The 24,841-nt window shown below is 34.0% G+C and overlaps 1 protein-coding gene across 1 annotated transcript; it reads right to left on the reverse strand.

Annotated features, from left to right (window-relative positions):
• Positions 1-16,127: 16,127 nt before the first annotated feature.
• LOC129888339 (vacuolar-processing enzyme-like) lies at positions 16,128-18,523 on the reverse strand. The gene is made up of 9 exons (XM_055963335.1): positions 18,359-18,523; positions 18,069-18,233; positions 17,811-17,967; positions 17,627-17,709; positions 17,313-17,536; positions 16,981-17,029; positions 16,646-16,843; positions 16,345-16,551; positions 16,128-16,262 (listed from the first exon to the last, which is right to left on the reverse strand). Exons 1-9 carry the CDS (start codon positions 18,521-18,523, stop codon positions 16,128-16,130), a joined length of 1,383 nt encoding a protein of 460 aa, XP_055819310.1.
• Positions 18,524-24,841: the final 6,318 nt, after the last annotated feature.

Genomic DNA, 24,841 nt, shown 5'->3' on the forward strand with positions numbered 1-24,841 from the left:
CTTCTTTCTTCAACTTTGTTTGGACTTGCAATCTCCGTCCATTCTAAATCTTGGCTAATAAATAACAGGAAATTATTTGATTGAAAAGTTCATATTAAAAATAATAAGATAAATTACACATATATATAGTAGCAAAGAATTTCTATAAAACTTTAGATTATGACATGTCGTGAAACGAAGAAAACGTCCTTTTTATGAAGTTTTTTTCTTGCCCAATTATTCGATTGACCATATACTCTTCAATTGTCTTGATTTCTTTTTGCAATGATATCCCTCAAAACTGTCCCAATTTTGATGAAAGAGAGATACTAGCATTCCATTATGATGAGAGCGAGCCATATATAAGTTGCCTATTGTCCCATCAAGCGTAATTTGTGAATAAATTTTTTAAAAATTCAAAACAAGAGGGTCGAATACTTCATAAGTTGCCTATGTATCCAACATGAATCATACCATATGTTGTTTGGTACATACAAAAAAGGAGAACCTAAAAATTTCTCATAATGTGACCGAAGCCGATGTAGGTCGCCTATGTATCCCACCAAGAGAATCAGGCCAATCGTAGTTCATAATACATAGCAATAGGATCTTTTTACAAAATTTCTACTAAGTGACTAGACCCGATGTGGGTTTTCTATGTATCCCGCCAAGGAAATCAAGTCGGAATGTAGTTTTACAATACATACCAAAAATATTACACGAAAATAATAGAAAATCTTCTAGACATAGTATTTCTTAACCGTATCTGAATTGATGGCTTTCGGCCATATCTTTCCATCTATTTATGCTAGAATCAATGCTCCTCTAGTCAATACTTGGTGAACCACGTAAGGCCTTTGCCAATGAGGCGCAAAATTTCCCTTAGCTTCATCTTGGTGTGGGAATATCCTCTTTAAAACCAATTATCCTAATTTGAACTGTCTCAGTATTACCTTTTTGTTGAAAGCTTTGGCCATCCTATATTGATAAAGTTGTTCGTGAAAAACTGCATTTATTCTCTTTTCATCATTAAGCATCAACTGTTCATATCGGCTTTTTATCCATGTGTCATCACTCAATTCAGCTTCTTGCACAGTCCTCAGAGATGGTATCTCAACTTTCATTGATAATACTGTTTCTATTCCATCAACCAAAAAATAAGGTGTTGCCCAAGTCGAAGTACTAATTATGGTGTGATAACCAAAGAGGGAAAATGACAAATTCTCGTGCCAATGCTTGTAATTATAAATCATTTTTCGCAATATTCTTTTGATATTCTTGTTGGCAGCCTCAACTGCTCCATTCATCTGAGCTCGATAAGGAGTAAAATTGCGGTGAATAATGTTGAATTTCTCACATATCTCATGTAACAAACCGTTATTGAGATTAGCTCTATTATTTGTTATAATTGAATTAGAGATGCCAAATCTACAAATAATATTATTGCGAAAAACATTTGTCACCACCTTTTTTGTCACAAACTTGTATGAAGATGCTTCTACCCATTTTGTGAAGTAATCAATAGCTATAAAAATGAACCTATGTCTATTTGATGCGGCTGGATCAGTAGGACCAATGACATTCATGCCCCAGGCTATGAACAATGAAACAGAACTCAACACATAGAGTTCATTTGGTGGAACGCGAATCAAATCACCATGAATCTAACATTGATGACATTTTCTCACAAAACAGACGCAGTCTGTTTCCATGGTCATCCAGAAATATCCAGCATTCAGAATCTTTTTTGCCAAAGTAAAACCATTCATGTGTGGCCCACATTTAACCCCATGTATTTCTTCAATCAACTTACTCGTCTCTTGGGAGTCAACACACCTTAATAACCCTAAATCTAGAGTCCTCCTATAAAGGATTTCTCCACTTAAGAAAAAATGATTTTCAAGTCTCCGCAGTGTTCTCCTTTGAATATTGCTTATGCTTTCTGGATAATCTCCTTCTTTGAGATACCTCAAAATGTCATATTACCAAGGTTCTCCATCCAATTCTTCATTTACATGGAAACAATAGGTCGGTTGATCTTGTATATTTATTTTGATCGGATTTATGTAATTCCTGTCTGGATGTTAAATCATAGAAGACATGGTTGCCAAAGCATTTGCAAACTCATTTTGAGCTCTAAAAATATGCCTGAATTCTATCTTGACAAATTTCTTGCATAATTCCATTACACATTGCAAATACGGGAGTATCTTCATATTCTTAGTGCTTCATTCTCTTTGTACCTGATGAATCAATAAGTCTAAGTCACCTATAACCAACAATTCTTGTATATTCATATCAACAACCATTCTGAATCCAGGAATACAAGCCTCGTATTCTGCCATATTGTTAGTGTAACATAGGAACTTGAATGTTGCTGAGACTGGATAATGTTGACCTAATTCTGAGATTGGCACTGCCCCAGCACCAACTCCTTTAAAATTCGCAGCACCATCAAAGAATATTCTCCACTCAGGGTATTCTTCTAAATATCCTCTCCAATAAACACTATCTCTTCATTTGGGAAGTAAGTTTTAAGAGGCTTATACTCTTCATCCATAGGATTTTTAACAAAATCATCAGCTAACGCTTGTCTTTTGATAGCCTTTTGAGTGACATAAATAATGTCGAATTCACTTACCAAAATTTTCCATTTTGCCAGTTTTCCATTAAGCATAGGCTTCTAAAAAATATACTTGAGAGGATCTATCCCTGAGATGAGAAAAGTAGTATACGCACATAAGTAATGTCTTAAATTCTGTGCAATCCAAGTCAAGGCACAACAAGTGAGTTCCAAAAAAGTATACTGAGCTTCGTAAGATGTGAATTGCTTACTCAAGTAGTATATAACATGTTCTTTCTTCCCAGTTTCATCATTTTGTCCTAACACACATCCGAATGCATTGTCTGACACCAACAAATATAGCAACAATGGTCTTCTTGGTTCTGCAGGCACCAAGATGGGCGGACTAGACAAATACTCCTTGATTCTATCAAAAGCTTGCTGACAATCTTCCGTCCATTTGATAGCAACATCTTTCTTCAACAACTTGAAGATTGACTTACAAATTACTGTCGATTGTGCAATGAATCGACTAATGTAATTGAGATGACCAAGAAAACTTATTGCATTCTTTCGACTTTTTGGAGGAGGCAAGTCTTGAATAGCCTTTATCTTTGAAGGATCCAATTTTATGCCCTTCTTACTCACAATGAAACCCACCAATTTTCCAGTAGGAACACCAAATGCACATTTTATAGGATTTAATTTCAGATTATATCACCTTAACCTGTCAAAGAACTTCTTCAAATATGTGATATGATCTGTGTTCTTCCGTGACTTGATAATGACATCGTCCACATAGACTTCAATCTCCTTAGGGATCATCTTATGAAAAATGGTAGTCATAGCTCTCATGTATGTTGCCCCTGTATTCTTGATTCCAAAAGGCATTAACCGATAATAATGTACTCCCCAATGTGTAATGAATGTCGTCTTCTCAACGTCTTCTTCATCCATTAGAATTTGGTGGTAGCCTACAAAGCAATCAAAAAATGTCTGCAACTCATGCTTTGCTCAATTATCAATAAGTATATGAATGTTCAGAAGAGGGAAATCATCTTTCGAGCTGGCCTTGTTGAGATCTCGATAATTTACAAATACTCTTATTTTTTTCCTTCTTTCTTTAGCGTTGGCCCTATGTTGGCCAACCATGTAGGATACTTTATGACTCAGATGTTGTTGGCATCAAATTGCTTGGAAAATTCTTCCTTAACTTTTAAACTCAGATCAGACTTGATCTTTCTTGGCTTTTGCTTGATTGGGGGGAAAGATGGATCAGTCGGCAACTTATGTGAAACAATGTATGTGCTTAGACCTGGCATATCATCATAAGAACATGCGAATACATCCATATATTATCTCAAAAGATCAATAAGTTCCTTTCTTTGGGATGGAGTCAAATGGATGCTAATTCTTATTTCTTTCACTAGTTTGGAATCTCCAAAATTTACCGTCTCAGTTTCACCCAAATTTGGCTTTTCCTTATTCTCAAAATTTTCAAAATCTTCAAAATCTTCAGTCAACTCTTCAGGCTGCACATCTTCTTCATATTCCGTAAAAAAATGTTCGATACTTGGAATTTGTTCGCTTATTTCATTAAATGTCACATTCTCAGTATTAACATATTTATTTGTTTGCTTGGTGAAAGAGAGAAAGAAAATTAAAAAATAATAATAATTAAGGATTTTTTTTTGAAATTTAAAGCAGAAAATATAGTTTAGATATGACATTTAAGCTTTCAAAAGGTGGAGGCAAAACATATCAAGTTCATAAACATGATTCAGTCCTCAATTTTAAATCATGTTATTTTATTAATTCTAATACAATCATCTACCACGATTCTCAAAGAAGCGGGAACGGGTTACAAGTCCAATTGTTCAAAGCATCTCCAGGCTCAGCATCCCATATGGTTGGGATCTCGGCATAATTCTCCAAAATCATATTGCACTCCACTTATTCAATAAACAGGGTCCTTCCATGAGGTTTTATTCAGCGAAATTCTTTTATAACACATGCCTTTAAAAATAACCGATTCAAGAGTGGGATGGGCTGTGGCAAGGGAATGTCACTTTTCCTTTTGAGATTGGCCGATGAGACTTCTTCAGGAGTATGTTCATATCCTAAGCCAAAGGTATTTCTGATCAAGTAGCTGAATGGGTTCCATTATGCTATCCAAGACCTCGACCGGGCATGAAACAATTTTTCAACATTTCCCAAGCCACCATCATAAGCACATGTGGCAATTTTACCCTTTCAACTTGAGTGACACACATAACCTCTTTAGTATGGAATACAGACCCATCCAGTTCTTCCATACTTTTAACAACAGGGATCGAATTGTCAGAATACATTGAATTACTACCTTTTCTATGTACAATAATTTCATGATGATTTCAAATAAATTTCAAAGTTTGTTGCAGGGTAGAAAGGACCTTACCAGCCATATGAATCCATGGCCTCCCAAGTAATAAATTGTAACTAGCAGATATTTCCAATACTTGAAATTCCACTACAAACTCCTTGGGTCCAATTTGCAATGACAAATCAATTTCGCCAATGACTCCCCTTTGTGTCCCATCAAAACCTCTAACCCTTACATGACTTTCACGTATTTTTCCAATATCAATTCCTAAAGCTTTAAGGGTAATAAAATGATGTATGTTAACGGTTGAACCATTATCAATCAGAACTCTAGAAATAAACTTATCCCTACACCTGACAGTAATGTTCAATGCTTTTTTATGCCCCAAACCTTCAAGTGGTAATTCATCTTCATGAAAAGAGACTTTGTTAGCTTCCAAAACTTGCCCTACCATGGATAAAAAACTTTCATTTGTGATCTCACCCGAAACATAAGCTTCACTTAGAACTTTCACCAAAGCGCTCTTGTGAGTTGCAAAATTCATCAGTAATGAAATTAAGGAAATTTGGGCGGGAGTCTTCTTCGACTGTTCAACAACAGAATATTCCTTCATTGGCATTATTTTCATAAACCAATCCCGTAGGCCGCGACTGGGGTCTGACCTGGACCCTCATATACATACCTATCAGCTGTAGCCAAATTGAACTTTGAACAAAGTGAACTCACAAAAACCCCCAATGAGTTAAAAACCTTTTTCGTGTATGTGTGGACTCTTTCATTCGTGTCATATCATGAAAGGAAATGCAAGCCGACAAGGCTGCTGTAACATAAAAACATTTACAATGTGCCGTATAGGCACAATCAAAATGAAATCACAACCAACCCACATACATATGTCTACAGACCTCTAAAAATAATAACAACAACATATGGCAGGACTCCGTACTCATAGACCAATAAATATATACCTATTAAATGACCAATATCAAAAGTTAGGCTCCAAAACAGTGGAGCGCACCCAACATCGCTAAGTGGAAACTCTAAGCTGGCGGATCTCCAAAATGAGCATCTGTACCTGCGGGCATGAATGCAGCCCCTCGGAGAATGGGGGGTCAATACGATATATGTACTGAGTATATAAAACATAACATAACATAACTGAGATAACAACTGAAATAGGGATGCAGGAAATAAGTATGACAGTGGCTGAAACTTTCCCACCATATCTTCAATTTGTATGGGACACCCTTGACCATCCTAATTTTGGACACTTGGGGGATTAAATTCATTCTACAATACAAATTAATAAAATGAGGACACATTTTCCAAACTCACTATGTCAAAATTAGGTTTGGATCCGTCTATCATTACAATGTTCTACAAAATATATTTATTGGTCGTTGGATCGTAAAACCCGTTGACATATGGGTGGTTTTCCTAAATGTGGACTTGACACCATGGGTCAATCCACCTAAGGTGTATGCATGCACGACTTAGATTAAAAGGGAATCACAACTGTATCTTATGTGTTTTCAAAATTTGGTTTACTAGACAAAAAGTTCTCGAGCCGACAACTCGGTGAAGAGGCTACACGGTCATACGAAAAAAGATCCGGACACCCCGTGCATACGCCAACTCTCCTAAATTTGGGGATTTTTTTTAAAAAGTTTTGTTGGTGCGCAAAACACACCTCATGTGTAAGTGTGATAGTGTCAATTTTCCAGAATTGGAATAAGTATGAACGGAATGACAGTTTATAAAGCAGTAAAAAATATACAATTACATAAAACAATAAAAATTACAAACATACAATTAATATCAAGCAATAGAAAATAAATAATCACATAAATAAACATCAAACATATAAGGTAAAATATACAAATAAAAAAAACTCTAATCAATAGCCTAAGTCTGTTATGGTTTAGAACCAAATATTCCCCAGTGGAGTCGTCAAGCTGTTATACCCCATTTTAACTCGAGGTAAAATGGTGTACAACATATTGATGATTCCTAAATTATATAACTTAAGGAGTCGCCACCTAATTATTTAAAAAGGTAAATTTGGATACCTAAATAAATTCACTAATGTAATGCTAAAAATAAACTTCAATTAGTGGTCTACGTAACTTATGTGATTTTAGGTAAGGGTTCTAGATATCCTAAAGAGAAGGGGTTAAACATCCTTTAAGATTCTTTAAGAAACGATTATTGACCAAACTTAAGTTAAATAATTAAGACTAAAAAGATTGCTCAAAAATTTTGAAAAGCTGAGTAATTAAGTGAGAAAAGCTTTTCGAACTTGAAATTAATAGACGAACATTGCACTTCAAAAAAAATTCTATTTGAAATGGAATGACCTACATTTCTGCTTTTTACAACAATAAATAGTCACTTGTTTATAACAAAATAGTTGTACAAAAATTATTATACGAAAAATACACTGAAATATAACCTTTACGCATAAAATAAGTGCATTGTAGTAGTAGCTTGGCCTTAAAAACAAAAATGTTGATTTCTTTTTTTTAAAAAAATAAATAAGTAAAAGAAAATGAAAAGTTATCGTCACGACAAATGATTCATTTTTAACTAGAGGTAGCAAACCCAAACATCTATACTATGTTAGCTATTGTGAAAAATAATAATAATAAAAAATCCCAAGAACTTAAAGCTCTCTACATATTTTATCAAAAAGCTTTTGGTGAAAAGTTTTAGCTAATTCTTAACACAACTTAGATGTCCTGACATGCATACAAATCAGTATAGTTAAAAGCTTTTTTTTAAAAGGTTAGCAAATAATATTTCACTATAAAACTACAACCAACTATTTTGTTGATGGCTAAAATAATTAACCCCAAAATGGAAACCAAAGGATAAAAGGTGTCTCATAATACATATCCACAAAAATCATAAAATAGCAAGCATAATATAAGTAATAAGATAAAACAACAACAACAACAATAACAACAACAACAACGACCCAGTGAAATTCCATAACATGGGGTCTAGGGAGGGTAAAGTGTACGCAGACCTGACTCTTACCAAGGTAGGACGACAAGTAATAAGATAAAAAGATGAGTAAATTTTTCAGATTTGCTTGCTCCTGGATGAGTTTCGAGGAAGCAAGAGTCACAAATTGTAAGATAGGATGCGCGTTTCAGTGTCTAGCGATGACTATGGGTCTCAGAACGAAACCTCTTACGGCAGTGAGTCTTGTAGTAGGACTTCATTTTTTCTCCCAGAGTGCTCATGCAAATAAAAAAGGAACAAAAATTAGTAACACGATTCACTTTACTCAATATCGAATAAACTAGATACATAAACAAGTTAAATAGCACAACGAATACACTATCCAACAGACAAGATGAGTAAATGCCAAACAAGATAACTTTCGAACCAACTTAAAGCAACTAGTCCACAGTACTACACATCCTCAAACATAAGATAAATTCAACTCCATCATTTTAATTATAAGGAAACCATCTTTCTAGTAAGATATGTAAACAAACAAGAGTTTGAAACTTTACACATGCCATTTGTTTAAAAATTTGGATAGAAGCTTATGCACACGTATCTGCTAAGAGAAATAATAAAAAAAGATGTTTAAAATTCATAAGCTATACACAGTATGTTTGCCATTTAACAGAGGAAACAAATAACATGCAAAAGAACATTAATTCCCTTACCCAACGAACACCAAATGCTATTAATTCATAATAACACTGATTTCAATTGAAGCTTTAATCACAAAACAAAACCATTTCTTGTACATGAAGACTAAAAAGTGAACGGAACATGGCTTCAAATCTATACGGAGCTCAAATGAGAATCACACACATTTTTAAAACATCACTTTATTATAGCTAAAGTGAACAGAGATAACACTTTATCATAATGACAACGAAAATAAAGGAAAATGGAGTGAATATTACCTGCTGCAGGGCAGTGAACGAGAGCGCTTCAGTCACGAATCTACCCTCGCTCTTCAAATAAAGTCAAGTACAATAGAGGAAAAATTCAAAAATTCTTTGCAAGAAATATTCAAAATAAAGTGTAAGGATTTTTGTGTGTTAAAGCCTTATTTTTGTTTTGGTTCAAGATTCTTATCCATGCTCAAACTACTTCCGCCTGCCTTCCTCTTCTAGAGAATGAAACCATCCTCTTTATAAACTTGTCTAGTTATGCCCCTTTCTATTTTGTTGATATCTTTGTCCATAAAATAATACAGAATGAGCCAACTAATATTATATTAGAGAACGAATATTATATATTCTTTTGAATAAAAATAATAAGAATGGGCGGATGAATATTATATATATAACGTTGAAGTGGGGATAAAGGGTGATGGGTATTATTGGGCAGTGGAAAGATTGTATGGGTTAAAGTATATGTGTAAGGTTGAAAGTTAGTAATATAGGGTAGGGAATATATTAATGTTATGGGGTCAGTTAGTGGGTTGTTGATGGAGATGAGTATATTAATATAGTATTATGTGATGTTGTAAAGGGAAAAGGGGGGGTGGGTTGTTGGAATATTGCATAATGTAGGAATTAAATATATGAAATTGGGTTTAAATGTATTGTAGTGGAATTGTGGAGTATTGGCACGTGCGTTGTAGGATAGTGAGGTGTAGATTAGTTTATGTGTAGTATATAGATGTAAGAATGGGATGTGGGAATTGGGAAGAAAAATAAATAAAGATGGTTAGAATTGCAATCAATAAATGGCCAAGTGGTTTCAATCATATCCAAAATGAGTTAAAAATTAGCCAAAATAAAATTAATTAGTGAACTTGGTTAAAAAAAATCAAATAAGAAGAATTAATTTGAATTAATTAATGATCTTCTTAATTCTTAACAAAAATAAAATAATTAACCTAATTATAAACTAATTAATTCAAAAATAAAAGCTACTAATTTACGAAATAATTAATAAAATAAAAATCTCTTTTGAGATCAATCTTGAATATTCCTAGAAGGTAATAATTATACAAAACTATATACATTATCTTAAAATAATAAAGATAACAAAAATTACTTTAAAATAACTTGAAAATATTTTGAATTTTATAAAAGCTTATTATTTCAATTTATTTAAAATTGAAGAAGGCTAAAATTAAAATAAGATGAATAAACATCAATTAATTAACAAACTTCTTAATTTTGACAAAGTAAAATAATTAATTTAAGTTTAAACTAATTAACTTGAAATATGAGTTTATTAATTAAGTCAAACTAATTAACAAAATATTTTATTTAAAATAAAAATTCTTTTTGAGACTATTTTCGAATAATGATAAAAAGTAATAATTATATAAGTAAAAATATATATTATTGTAAAAGAATTATTAAAACAAATATATGCTAAAATTACTTTAAAATAAAAAATATACATATTTTTTTTGGTTTTTTGCAAGCTAATTATTTTAAAATTATTTAAAATTGAAGAAACTCGATTTTTTAAATTACGTTGTGGAAGTTCAAAATTGGGTGTCAATAACCCAAATACTATCAACACCTTTAGAAGCCTAAGGTAATCCCACAACGAAGTCCATGGTGATGCCCACGCACTTCCACCCTGAAATGGGTACTCTCTAAAACTCACTACAAGGCCTCAAGCCTTCACCTGTTGGCAGCACAAGTAATGTGACACATAGTTCGCAATATCTCTCCTTATGCCACTCTACATGTAGTGTTACCTCAAATCATGATACATCTTTATTGTGCCTTGATGGATAGAGTATCTGGAATCATGGGCCTCACAAAGAATCAACTGTATCATGTCTCAAACTCTAAAAACATAAATACTTCCATCAAATCTCAAAACACAATTAGTATCTAAGGTATCCTACCCGATATAACCTTTCAAAACCCGATATTAGATAGAAACTAAGGTATCACCCTCAAATTGACAACCACGAATCCGCTTCAAAGGAGACAACTAAACACCAACAAAGGCTAAGACCTGTCTAGACTCCAAAATATCAACTCAAATCATGCTCATGGCTAAAGGCTGAATGTCTGAAGCCAAATGTCGCTCTAAAACTAATAGGAAGGCTAGATTATCCATACTCATGGCCTTTCGGCTAGAGACATCTGCTACCATATCCGCCTTAGCCGGATGGTATAGAATAGAGAGTTCGTAGTTCTTTAGAAGCTCAATCCATCTACGGTGCCTCGAGTTGAGATCTTTCTAGCACATAATATACTTCAAACTCCTGTGGCTGGTGTAGATCTCACATCTGGCTCCATATATGTAATGCCTCCAAATCTTAAGTGCAAAAACTACAACAACCAACTCTAAATCATGAGTGGGGTAATTGCACTCGTGTACCTTAAGTTTCCACAACGCAAAAGCAATTACACAGCATTGTTGCATTAATACACAACCCAAACAAATATCGTATGCGTCTCTATACACGGTGAAGCCCTTGCCCTCAATCGAAAGAATCAAAACATGTGCAGTAGTACACAACTCCTTGAGCTCCCCGAAAGCTCAACTCATACTCCTCTGACAACTCAAAAGGAACATTAAGAGGAGCCAACAGGGTTAAAGGTGCTATAATAGATGAAAAGCCCTCCACAAACCGTCAAATGTAACCCACTAATCCAACAAAGCTATGAATCTCAGTTACTGAGGTGGGCCTGACCTAATCACGAATGGTCTTAATCTTCGTCGGATCTACCATAATGTCATCCTTTGACACACGTGCCCCAATAATACTACAAGCTCAAGCCAAAACTTAGACTTTGAGAATTCGGCATAAAGTCACTGATCTCTGAAAGTTTGGAGCACAGTCCTCAAATGTAGTTTGTGCTCCTCTTGGCTTTGCGAGTATACCAAAATGTCACCAATGAACACAATGACAAAGAAATCAATATACGACCTGAATACATATGTCATCAAGTTCATGAATGCATTGGGGAATTAGTCAACCCAAAAGAAATAACAAGGAACTTATAATTGCTGTAACGAGTCCTAAATGTTGTCTCAGGGATGTTCACCGCCCTAATCCTCAACTGATGGTAGTTGAACCTCAGATCAATCTTAGAAAATACCATATCACCTTGAAACTGGTCAAATAGATCATCAATATGAGGAATAGGGTACCGATTCTTCACTGTCACTTTGTTCAGTTGCCTGTATTTGATACACATGCACATAGACCCGTCCTTCTTCTTCATGAATAGGAATGGATTGCCCAAGGCAAAAAAATTGGATCTAATGAACCCCTTTACCAAAGATGCCCTAAAGCTAAAAACTGAGCTCATTGAGCTCTACAAGGGCCATACAGTAAGGCGGAATAGAATAGGATGGGTGCTCAGCTCAAGGCCAATAGCGAAGTCAATATCATACTCCAGGGACAGGTCAGGTAGGTTAGTAGGGAACACATCTACAAACACTCATACAATAGGGACTAAATCAACAATAGGGCCCTCCCTACTAACATCTCACACATAAGACAAATAGGCTAGACGCCCACTAGAAACTAACCTTTGCACCCGAACATAAGAGATGACCTAGTGGCGTATGACTAAAAGTTCCCTACCACACAACCGGATGGATACCAGGCATGGCTAAGGTAACAGTCTTAACATAACAATCCAAGACACCAAGGTGGGGGGATAACTATTCCATGCCCTAAATAACATCAAAATCTAACATATCCAACTTGATTAAATCGGCCCGAGTGTCATATCCCTATATAGTCACCAAACAAGATTTATACACCTGATCCACTACTAAAGACTAACCCATAAAGTTTGACACACATAATGACGCTGATAAAGACTCATAACACATACTCAATCGAAGCATAATATACAGATAAATATAAAAATGTAGAACTTGGATTAAATAAAGTCGAGGCAGGCTGACAGCATCAAAATAATCCTACTTGTGATAATATAATCAAATGCCTCAGCCTCCGCCCTCGCTGAAACCACATAAAAATGTCCCTGTATGTTTCTGCCTTGAGCATCTCACCTACCATCTAACCTATAACCCCAAGGTCCTCCTTGATCTCCATGGTGACAACTTCATCGATCCTGACCCTAGCACCGTTTTTAGCTGAGGTGTTGTTGCTAAAACTGATTGGGCCAAATATAGAGTAGGTGCATTCATCCCTTTTCATGGATAGTCTTTAGACCAATAGTCAATCTCAATACAATCATAGAAACCCTATGAAAGATTAGGCCATAAAGTAATAACCACCACAAACTAAAGAATCCAACTACGAGCCCCTCAAACTCTGACCAGCGGTAGAACCACCCAGACTATACAGCTTGTCCTCTGAGGCTTGAAACACCACCTAAACAAGCCGCCTAGATTGTCCTTGCTGTTGAAAACACTGGTAAGGCCTATCATAGGAGTCTCTCTGACCTTAGAATAAGAAATGCTATAGCTGCCTTATTTACAAGCCATTTTATTGCTACCCCTTTGAGTCTTGCGATGAAGCTGCTTCATGGTACGGGCATGGTCAACCATAGCTAATAATAATTTTCCCGCCGAAACCATATAATCGGTCTCAAAGCACATCCTCTTCCTCAAACCACGGACAAAGCAGCAAGCCCTCCTACTCAGTGGTAGAATAATAGTAGTATGGCTAGAGAGGTCGTTAAATTTGGCCTCGTACTCTGATATACTCATAGAGCCCTGCTCCAACCTCAAAAACTGATCTCGAAGTTGATCCCTGAGACTCCTGGGTATAAACCAAGACAAGAAAGCTCTAAAAACCGTCTATGAGACCAGAGGTGATCCAACTAATTTACCGTTTATATACAAATGCCACCACTGCCTAGCTGGCATGTCAAATTGATAAGTGGTGAAGTCGACCCCTCTTGACTCCACCAAATCCAAAGTATGCAGCCACTCATGGAAAGTGATCAAGAACTCTTAGGCATTCTTTCTGACCACCCTAGAAAACCTTAGAGGTGATAATCTAAAGAATACTCCAAGCATCTTTTACTCTTCCAACGACATAGCTCCTAGTGCAATGATTGTCTTAGCGATGACGGGTGTTGTGGCATCTCAATGCTTGGAGCTGCTGCTACAAGCTAAACCTGTGGTGCCTGCATACCTGGGGTTGGGTCCTACTGCATGCCCCTTAGCACAGCCAATAACTGGTCAATAGCCGTCTATAGATTTGGAGCCATAGTTGGCGTGCGCGGTGGCTGGGCTTGTCCCAGCCATACCGACTATAGGAATAGGAGATGGCTAAGGCTCCACCATTAACTCTAGATTCCTCTCTCGCTCTGCCCTGGACCTGAGTTGTGGATTAGCTCTCACATGACCTTGGGGTAGTCCCCTACCCCTAGCTGGGGCTCTATCTGCGGGCTCAAGTACATCACCCCTGGCTGCTGAGCCGCGCGTACAAGCCATCCTACAAAAGAGTGAAACAAATAAGATTCCATGAACCAACAGGAAAATCAAGTGCATGATAACAAACCAAAAGAAAGAATCTTCCTAAAGACATCATGTAGCCTCTCGAAGATAGGATACATAAATCTCTGCACCAATCCGCATGACTCAACTAGAAATTAGCTCTATATAAGCGACACTGGTGAATTAGGGTCTCTAATTCCAACTAGTCACAGCCCAAAACCTTGAGTCATGATGGCACCTACCATATTCCACACGTAGGTAAGTCAACTCATATCCCGAAACAACAAGAACAGGCATATTGGGTAAAAATAACAACCAATGAGATTATAAGAACAATTTAAAGAAAAACAACAGAATAAGAGAAAACCAAAAATACATATATACAACTCAAAACAAAGATCTAATCCCACGACCTTGTGGACATAAGTACAGAATTGCTAAAAAAAGTAGAAGTCCCAAAAGTGGACCAAAATACAGACTTGTCTCGAATACAAAAGACTAGCCAAAAACAGAAGGATACAAGTTGACTCAGGATGTCATACGCTCACCCTCAGTCTCCAATATCCCTGCAGTAGGCTCAAAATCAACGTTGATGGCTGTTGTTCGAATTTTTATCAAGAAAATCGATGTAGAGTGTAGTATGAGTATCATAACAATAGGTACCCAATAGGAATCATAAGCTGACTATGCTTGAAAAGTAAAAAAAAGCATGCAAAGTGAAAAAGCAATACCAACTAAAGGTCAAAAGAGCAAAGCAATGATGAAAGACTAACTATAGAGCACATGAGCCTAGGAATGAATGAAATGAAAAGCAAAGTAACTAACTATAACCAAACTGACCTCCCATAAGCCCAGATTGTACACTCGTGCACAGTTGAAAGTAAATAACCCAAAGGGACCCCATAAGTCTAATGGGTACATGAAGGGCTAGAACTAATGAGAATGAGAACCAGTACATCCAAGATAGGGAAGTGCATAACCTGGACCTCGAACCATGGCTAAAACACTTAACGAATCTAATAGAACCATACCGTCAAGTCTCAACCCAATTGGGAGTAATATTCCCGTAACTCAGACTGCAACTGAAGATCATGTGCCTAGAGCTTGAATCTGCGATTATAAGAATGGTGTGCCTGGACCTTGAATATGTGGCCATACGAGCAGTTAGGGAAAGATTCAATATCAAAAGTCACCAGTGGATCAAGTCCACCCCAAAGTTTCCATCGAATCACTCCAAGATCGAACCGAATGCAATCTCAACTAGTCAAATGAAGCCCAAAATCACACTGAATAACATTGAGGTCATTGCATAAAAAGGGGAATAATGGATAAAACCACATGCACTGGGTTTGAATCTCCTTTAAGATAGCGAGATATCCGCGCCTTAGCCTGATATTTATTTATTGATCATTTTCGCTCACTTTATTTTCAACCATATTTTGAAGTATATTCACCAACACATTGTATTGTACCTTTTTATTTCTCTCTCTCCGTGATAATTACATGACATTTTAATCAAACGTAAATATGACTATATATTATATTCATAAATCTCTCTATAATAATAATTTCAAACTCTTGTATGTTAGTGTTTATTTTCTTTCTTTCTTCCTTCATGATTTTGATCCAAAATTTGTTCAAAAGTAAGTATGATGTGAGAATTGCATATAAGAACTGATAAGAAATTTTATTTGATATACTACATGGTGATAGGACAAGATGTGCTTGTAAACAATAATATATAATATTCTCATTGTTGCAATGTATGAAAGTGCAATTATTCAACCATGACACAAATAGCTAAACATTACATGAACTTGAGCCAAGAGTATCCTCTTCTAATCAAGGACATGCTTGTGCTGTTGCAGAAGCCATTTGTGCACTCTCAATTCCAGCATTGCAAATATTTGCGATACCACGTATGTGTTTCTTTCCATATGAGCTTAATTTTCCACAATGTGCCTCGAATGTCTTGATCTATACATGTAAAAAAAAGTAGTTACATTATTCTCGTCAAAACAAACAAAAAAACACGACAAATAATTAGGTTGCTACTTACATAGGATTTTAGGCAATCCCAATTGTCGACAAGAGGTTGTCCAGCAGGTCGAACATTTTTCAGTACCTCATTAGCTTTTTCGACTCCAAACAGAAGCTCTCCGATATATTTTACACTATTGTCCACTTGACTTCTCTGTGCTATGGTTTCAATAAGTTTGGCACTAGTTTTAAAATGCTCATCAGAGCCTTCAGGAGCATCTTGGTACTGCCAAGATTACGATTAAATCAGAATGTTTTTTTCTCGACGTGCAACACCAGTAGCAAGTGAATGAAATCAAGATTAATGTAGGAAAAATTACTTTTGATGTCAGGTAGAAAAGTTCTGTGTCACGTTGGTCCACATTTTGCGATGATAATTTAGAATTCATGGAAACATGACTATGGTTTACAGAAGAAGCACCCATATACTGGGAAAGATCATCGACACTTAACACCGTATCACCATATTGCATGACATGTGAGCCATATGTTAGATTGGCTGCAGTTCTGTTTGCAACCTGATCATCATGTCCACAATGAAATTATAAGAAAGCATACATACAAAGATGAACATAAGACAATAACATCTTCTATTTATATGAACAAATTTCTTAAAATATATACACAGTACGTCGAGAGTAGTACAAGATCTTACCATGTTATACTGGTCATTCAAAGTTTCAGTTTGGCGATCTCGAGCATCACTGTTCACAAGTGCAAATATCAATTAATTTGACGTAAAAATTATGTAAATTTGGAATAACTTAAACTACTAATTTGATTATGAAAGATACACGAGGACACATTATTTTCAGAAAGCAAAATAAAAAAGAAAAGAGATTGTTGGTCATGTTGATAGCAACAAGGTTACAACCCAATACTTGATCCAAACAAATTTTAGATGGATTATAATAACCAATTTATTAATTTGATCAAGTTTGAGGCAACTATTTATTTGGCATCTTTAGGACAAGAAGTTGTGCATACCTGTCTTCCATCCAAGCAACACTGTACAAATCTCCCAAGCACACACCTTTAAACTCATGAGGGGGACACTCAACCAAGCAAGGATCACCTGCACCACCTACACCACAATATGTTCCCCAACTACTTTCATTGGGATTTGATGCAGTCGTTACATAAATATTTAAACCTTCAGGAAGAAGACCGTCAAACATGCTTCCAGACTCACACGCTTCTAAGTAAAATACCTAAAGAACAGCATCCAGCATAATATTAGACGCTAATTTTTTTTTCCAATGAAGCAAATAACTTAAGATTGACTGAAAGAAGCAAGTTACCAGTTTACTATATGTTGCAGAAGCATGCTTCTTTTTCAACACGTTAATCAGATCATTCGCGTAGACAACTCCAGTTGGCATTGCTGTTCATTTTAAAACCATGAAATAAACATAAGTATTTTTGATATTGAACATGTGTGTGTATATATATATATATATATATGATGACGATCGAAACACTTACAAACAATTCCAGGGCCACCATGATCAGTATAGTAGATGAAGATATGGTCATTTGGAGCACTGTTCAAAACTTTACCACTTCCTCCAGTGATACCACTTTTGTTTGCAAGAATAACATTGAAAAAATTATCAGCATTGACATCGTCACCTACATAATCCTGCCTCAACAAATAAAAAAAATTAATAATCCCTCATAATAAGGACTATAATCTTGAAATTAATTATATATTTTCAAGCCAAAAAGAGCAAAAGAACAAACCTTGGGGACACCTTTGTAAACATCTTGTCCATGTGGATTATTGATGATGACTCCAGGTCTAGGATTCATAGTGTTGTTAGCAATATCATCGTACATGAATACAATAATGTTTTCATCTTTAAGACCACCTTTCTTCAGTATTTGATAAGCGTGGCATACATCAGCCTGAAATCAATCAATAAAATAAAATGACCAAACAAATTACATATAACATTCATATTTCTCTAGCAAATATTCACCGCCTACATAATTTAAAGGAAAAAAATGTAGTTTTATTAATAGATGAGAACCTGGTGCCTATAATTAAACCATCCATTAGAGCCAGCAACTAGTACAGCCCATTTGGTCCCTACAGTTTCTTCAGTTAAGAATCTAGAGATACTACGACCTTCAATGCTGCCCCAAATTGAGAATACAACAAGTAGTACAACACCCACATTGTATTTAAATATCATTGTATTGTGTTTTATGGTTTAATTAACAGATAGGATAATTGGACTATTGAGTTATATGAATCATATTGATGTATCAGAAATTTATAGGACTTCAAACTCCAACATAAGAGATGTACCAAGGGACTCATCGATGAGAATGACGTAGAATTCAAAGGTAACAACCATAAGAAATCACGAAATATATTGATATATTCTCATCGCTTTACAAGAAATTTGTTCACTTGTGAAAGTTTTGTCAGGTCATCACATTGTTATTGTACGTTTTTTTGTCCATTGGAGTGGACCGCTACATATCAAGGAAGTCAAATATCATGGAGATTATGGATTAATGGCATTTCCTCCGTTTTAATTTATGTGACACTGTTTAATGAGTTGACACAAAATTTAAAGAAGAAAAGAAGACTTTTAAAATTTGTGGTCTAAAAATACTCTTTGACCATTTGAGTGGCTATAAATAATTTCATTAGGGGTAAAAGAAGAATTTTAAAGTTAAATTATATCCAATTATAAAATTACATGATATAATACATAAATATGACCATTAAGTTGGATTCAGCTGGTAACTATGACATCTAACTTTACTAGTACATAACTAGACACTTTAACTATCCAAACTTGAACAAATTGGTACATTCGTCCTATATGTCAATTTTGTATTTTACGTGGTGTCATACATGTATTATGCCATGTATGGCACGTGTGTCTAATTGTTTAATTTTATACAAGTTTAACTATCTACTTGTGCATATCCAAAGTTGGAGAAAATAAATGTCAGGTGAAATCAAATTAAATGACATATTTATGTATTACGCCTTATAAAAATATTACGTTTTTTGGGGATGGACTAAAAAGATTTGTGTATCACATAAATTGAGACAAAGAAAGTATAATTTTAAGGTAAAACTACATAACTAAGCAGACAAAACTATTATATATACATAACCTAGAGATAGCGATACTTTCAGAAATTAATCTAACATAGCTATACTTAAGGTTTTATAGCAAATGTATGTTCTCTCACTAACCACTCTCCTCCCTCTCCCCCTCTCTTGCGTGCCTCTCTCTTCTCATGTTTCCTTCTTGCCCCCTCTATAATTCATTGTGTGAATCCTTCTTCTTCTCTCTGTTTTTTATATTAATACAAGTCTCTATAAATGTTTTGCCCGAATTATTTTTATCTACACCTATGATTAATGGTGATATATCGAAAATTTTTATTTTGATTTCTTGATTTGTTGTTCAATGTTTGAATTTTCTCTTCTTCTTAGGTTGATAAAACCGATTTTATCTATTTATCAACAAAAAATTGTAATCATGTATCAGAAAAACTGATACACCTATTATCAAATTGTATCTTCTTCAATTGATATAAACAATTGTATCTATGCATCATAAAAAAATTGTATATGTGTATCAAAAAAAATGATATAACTATTAGACTTTTTTTGTGTATCAAAAATAAACGAATACAACTATTATAGAAAAACTTATATTTGTGTATTTATTTTAGGGGTGATACAATGTGTATTTAGCATCTGAACTATCTTTTTTGAGTTTCATACCTAAACTATTTGGGAGGGTAAGTTTCATACCTAAACTATCACTTATTAGGTTGAGAAACACACATCTTTCTTTTATTACACTCTCATTATGGTGTGTGTACTACATTCTCTTTTATTTAAAAAAAATTATCACTATCATACTCCATATGGACAAAACATTCCACCTTGACAAAAATTAAATAAAATTATTAAAGTATTACTATCCCCAAAATAATATTATAAAATAAAATATAAAATATTTTTTTACCCTATTCCACCATTCCTCTCACCGTACCCCCCATTCCCAATTTTTTTGTTTATTTTTTAATTTTCTTTGTAAAAATTTTAAAAGAAATTCTTACTTCATCTTCCCCTCCCCCCCCCCCCCCCCTCCCCCCCTCCCCTTTTCCCTTTATATAATAATTTAGATATTATTTTAATTTTTTAAAAAAGAAATAATTTTATCTCACCCACCTAATCCCTTACTTTTAAACTAACTAGTGATAGTTTAGGTATGAAACTCACACTCTCAATAGTTTAGGTATGAAACTAAAAAAAATATGATAATTTTAGTGTGTTTTTGACATTTATCTCTTACAAAATCACAAAAAGTTATTCACACAAAACGAATATAATTTTAAAGAATGGAAATTCACTCGCTTCCGATATTTACACCAAATTACGTACATTATTTTATCATTTATTAATGATGAAAATTTGTACTAATTAATATATATGTTTGTGTAATTAGTAGATTGTCAGGTGTGGATCGATGTATTTTTTCATAAATACAATCAACAAACGGACACTTAAAGACATAAATTTTAACATAAAATTAAGTCCCACACATAAAGTACCTTAAAGCGTTTTGCAGTGCCCCACCACAAAACATGGTTTCAATAGGAAGGACTAATATTATTAATTGAAATTTTTACATAAATAAATTATTAATTTATTTTTTAAAATTAATAATTATCTTTTTTGGGGTATTTTTTCTCTATAGTATATTTATCTTAATTAATAATTAAAATTATTCATCCATTCCCTCTCTCTCTTTCTCTCTCTCTCTTTCTTCCTTTTCTGCATGCTTCTTCTCTTTTTCTCTATCTTTCTGCCTTTTTCTTCTCCCTCTTTCTCGTGTTCTTCTCTCCTTTTTTAAATTTATTTTTTCTCTTTCTCTTCCTCTCTTTTTTAAAATAATAATTAATTATTCTAATCAATTGTTCTTAGCTCTACAAATCTTGTACAGTTGCAACAGCCATTTGCTCAATCTCAATTCCAGCATCACAAATATTGCCTATATTTTTTTCCATACGAGCCTCAAATTTATCCACCTACATGAAAAAAATAAAAATAAAATCACATTATGTATACAAAAGAAAAATGTTTCATAATTAGGTGAATTACTTACATAGGATGTAAGGCAATCCCAGTTATGAACTAGTGGTTGTCGAGTAGGTCTAACACTTTGTAGTGCCTCGTTACCATATATTCAACTCCAAACAGAATCTCTCCAATATGTGCTACAACTTTAATAAGTTTGGCACGAGCTTCAAAATACTCCTTCGACAGCATCTTGGTACTGTCAACATGTAGAAAAGAATGAATCAAAATTTTACCTTTCTTGGCAAGGAAAAAAACAAATTATATTGCACATGTACTTGTGTTGCACAACAAAAAAGGTAGGGATTTCCACTAGAAAAGCCCAGTGTCACGCTGGTCCACATTTTGTGACGATGATTTAGAATTCATGAAAACATGAGTGTGGTTTATTGAAGCAACGCCCATATACTAAAAAAGAGCATCGACACTTAACACCATATGCTACATAATTGGCTGCACTTCTGTTTGCAATCTGATCATGAAGGAAATACCTAATTATCAGTCTTTCTTTAGAATAGGCAGGCTAAAATTTATTAGAAAGCATAGATATGCCCATATTCTTTTAATTTATTTGAACGAATTGGTTAATTAAATAATCGAGAGTACGTGGTACAAGCTCTTACCCTATCATACTGGTCATCTAGAGTTTCAGTTTGTTGATCTTGAACCGTTAGAATATGCACACAACGCAGATATAATCACATATCATAATATTACATATTAAGTTATTAACATAATAATGTAAATTAAAAAAAAAAATTGAAAACTAATATTTTGAAGCTTTTGCACAACTCGGTTCAAGGCAAGATTATCTAGAGCTACAATCTTCCACTATTTCCTGATTAGTCTTTTTTACCAAGTATTTGTGTGGGCAAGTATTGCCTTTGAAGGGATATTTTCTCTTCCCTTCTCCAATCTATTTATTCTAGTTTTTCCATTCAAGAATAAATAGGAAAACTCAAACGAATTTTAGGCTTAATGAGCAAAATCAAGAGGAGCATTCAAGTGAGAATCAATTGTGATTAAGACAAAAACGTTTTCAGCCATTAAGGCCAAACGTTTTTGCCATTAACTCAACATTTGAATTTCAAATATTCCATCCTTGAAAGAAGATCAACAAGATAAAAATAATTGTTCATTTTTTTTCAAACTTGGTCAATTAATCAGGCATAGTAGGAACCGTAAATATATTTAATTGAGGCTTTCAATTACAATAATAATTCACAAAATGAACGAATTAACCCATGTCGCAATAAATTAGAAACTATTCCACTAAAAATATGTAATTGTACTCCTCGATTTAAGTTCAAAATATATCACTACATTTTATTTACCCCCCCCCCCCCCCGTGTTAAAATCACAAACACCAATCAATTAAATTAAATTTTTTGAAAAATTTAATTTATTGACTAACTTAATCCTTTATTATTATACTTAATTTATTTCATATGTCGGCTATAAAATCCACCGATAGGGTTTCATGTGAAAACATATAACCAACCATAAATCGTTGTCTTCTATCTCAAGACCAAGACACAGTTCTATCAACTAATTATTATTTCACTAATGTGATTTTTCATTATCCACTCTATTAGAAATTTATTGACACATTTAAAGAGTCTCACCTTTTAATAGATTAAAATAATAAATCAAATTATATAAATCATAATAATTATATCAAGATTAAGAGTATAAGTACATCCTCTCTTGAGCAGGGGGTCTTTCGGAAACAGCCGCCCTACCTTTCAAGGTGGGGGTTAGGTCTGCGTACACTCTACCCTCCCCAGACCCCACATGGTAGGATTATACTGGATTTGTTGTTGTTGTTGTTGTTAAGAGTATAAGTACATGTAATGGACTAGAGATATTGTTTATTAAAATTCAGAACCTAAACAAATATCTTAATTTGGTCCGTTCAAATACATATTAAATACACTAGCACAAAAAATTGAAATTTTACCATTTTCATAATTAAGATCAAATTATATTTAATCTTGTGCTACAATAATCAAGATATTTGTCCAACTTCGTCTTTAATTGTGAACATTTAATTTATAACTTATATGAACTGATAATTTTAATCTTTCGTGTACGAGTTAAATAACTTCATACACAAAATCATTTATTATATAAGAAATGGACTCACATATAAACATATTAATCTATTCAAATAAAAAATTTATTATAATAAATAAAATAAAATAAATTATCTTTACGAGGATTAAATAAAATACTATAATTTAACTAAATGGTTAATAATGTATCCACTCTTCAAAACTTTACCACTTCCCCAGTGATACCACTTTTTTTTGGCAAGAATAACATTAAAAAAGTCTTCAGCATTAACATCTTCACCAACATAATCCTTCCAAAACAAAAAATAACCCCAGCCCTCATGACCAGCACACATTCTAATCTTAAAAAATATGTTTCGAAAATGTTAACTTTCATGAATGAAATTCTAAATCTAAGTCTAATCTAATCGATGAAGAAGAAGAAGATTAGAGAAGAAGAGAGAATCTGAAAATATCTCAAAGTTCATTCGTTCATCCTCAACATGTAAGGACTACATCAAGGATATTTATAATGTGATTTCATAACTAACTTGAACAATCAATTGTGTTAGTTAGTCTGACACATTAACTAACTTCTTAACTACACTCTAATAGACTTAGTTAATCTAATTAACTGAGTTAGCTTCAAACTCACTATTGATTTACATCAGCTTGCTCTTCATAGCTCAACACTCCTGTTACATTTCGCACTTTTGCGCATTCGGAAAGACAAAAAAAATTTGACTTGCAAGGGAAGAGGTTATGATTTATTTTATTTAATACCGGTGTAATGTTCAAGGAAAAATTGAGGTGGAAATATGGAGGAAGGCTGAGTGAAAAATTTATGTGAAAATTTTGAAAATTAATTTTGGGAATTACATAAGTAAGATTCATAAGTTTGGGCTAAAAAAAATAATAATGATAAGAGAAGTTGAGATCAAAACAAGTAGTGACCCAAGTCCATGGAAAAACTAATCTTATGTAGCAATTAAGTAAGGAGGCCCATCATCTATATATATCATCAACCACTTGAAACTTCAAGAAAAAAAAAAGAGAAAAAGAAGTAGAGAAGTCAAAAGATGACTTAGTAGTCATCTTGTTTCAATTCCTAGAACTTTCAAGAAAGTTGGAGAAAGAAAGAAGAAAAAAAATAAGAGAGAAAAATCGGCATAGCTAGGGATTTTATCCCTTGAAATCTTGTTCCAAAAAAATATTTCTTCTAGTATTCCAAGCAAGTTGAAGGCCCTAATCGACATAGAGTGATTGTTGGAACAAGAAGACTATTCATTCTTGCAAGGCACAATTCTAGCCAAGTTGAAGAACTAAGTGGAAAAGGTAAG

The sequence above is a fragment of the Solanum dulcamara genome, chromosome 5 (assembly GCF_947179165.1).
Source record: "Solanum dulcamara chromosome 5, daSolDulc1.2, whole genome shotgun sequence".
Taxonomy (NCBI): Eukaryota; Viridiplantae; Streptophyta; class Magnoliopsida; order Solanales; family Solanaceae; genus Solanum; species Solanum dulcamara.

What these genes read in the sequence shown, in the direction of transcription:
- LOC129888339 (XM_055963335.1), bottom strand. Translation starts at nt 18,523, where the DNA reads ATGATATTTAAATACAATGTGGGTGTTGTACTACTTGTTGTATTCTCA. An exon ending in GTTGCTTGGATGGAAGACAG is followed by an intron (nt 17,030 to 17,312) that starts GTATGCACAACT and finishes ACTTGTGAACAG; the next exon opens with TGATGCTCGAGATCGCCAAA. An exon ending in TGAATGACCAGTATAACATG is followed by an intron (nt 16,844 to 16,980) that starts GTAAGATCTTGT and finishes CATGATGATCAG; the next exon opens with GTTGCAAACAGAACTGCAGC.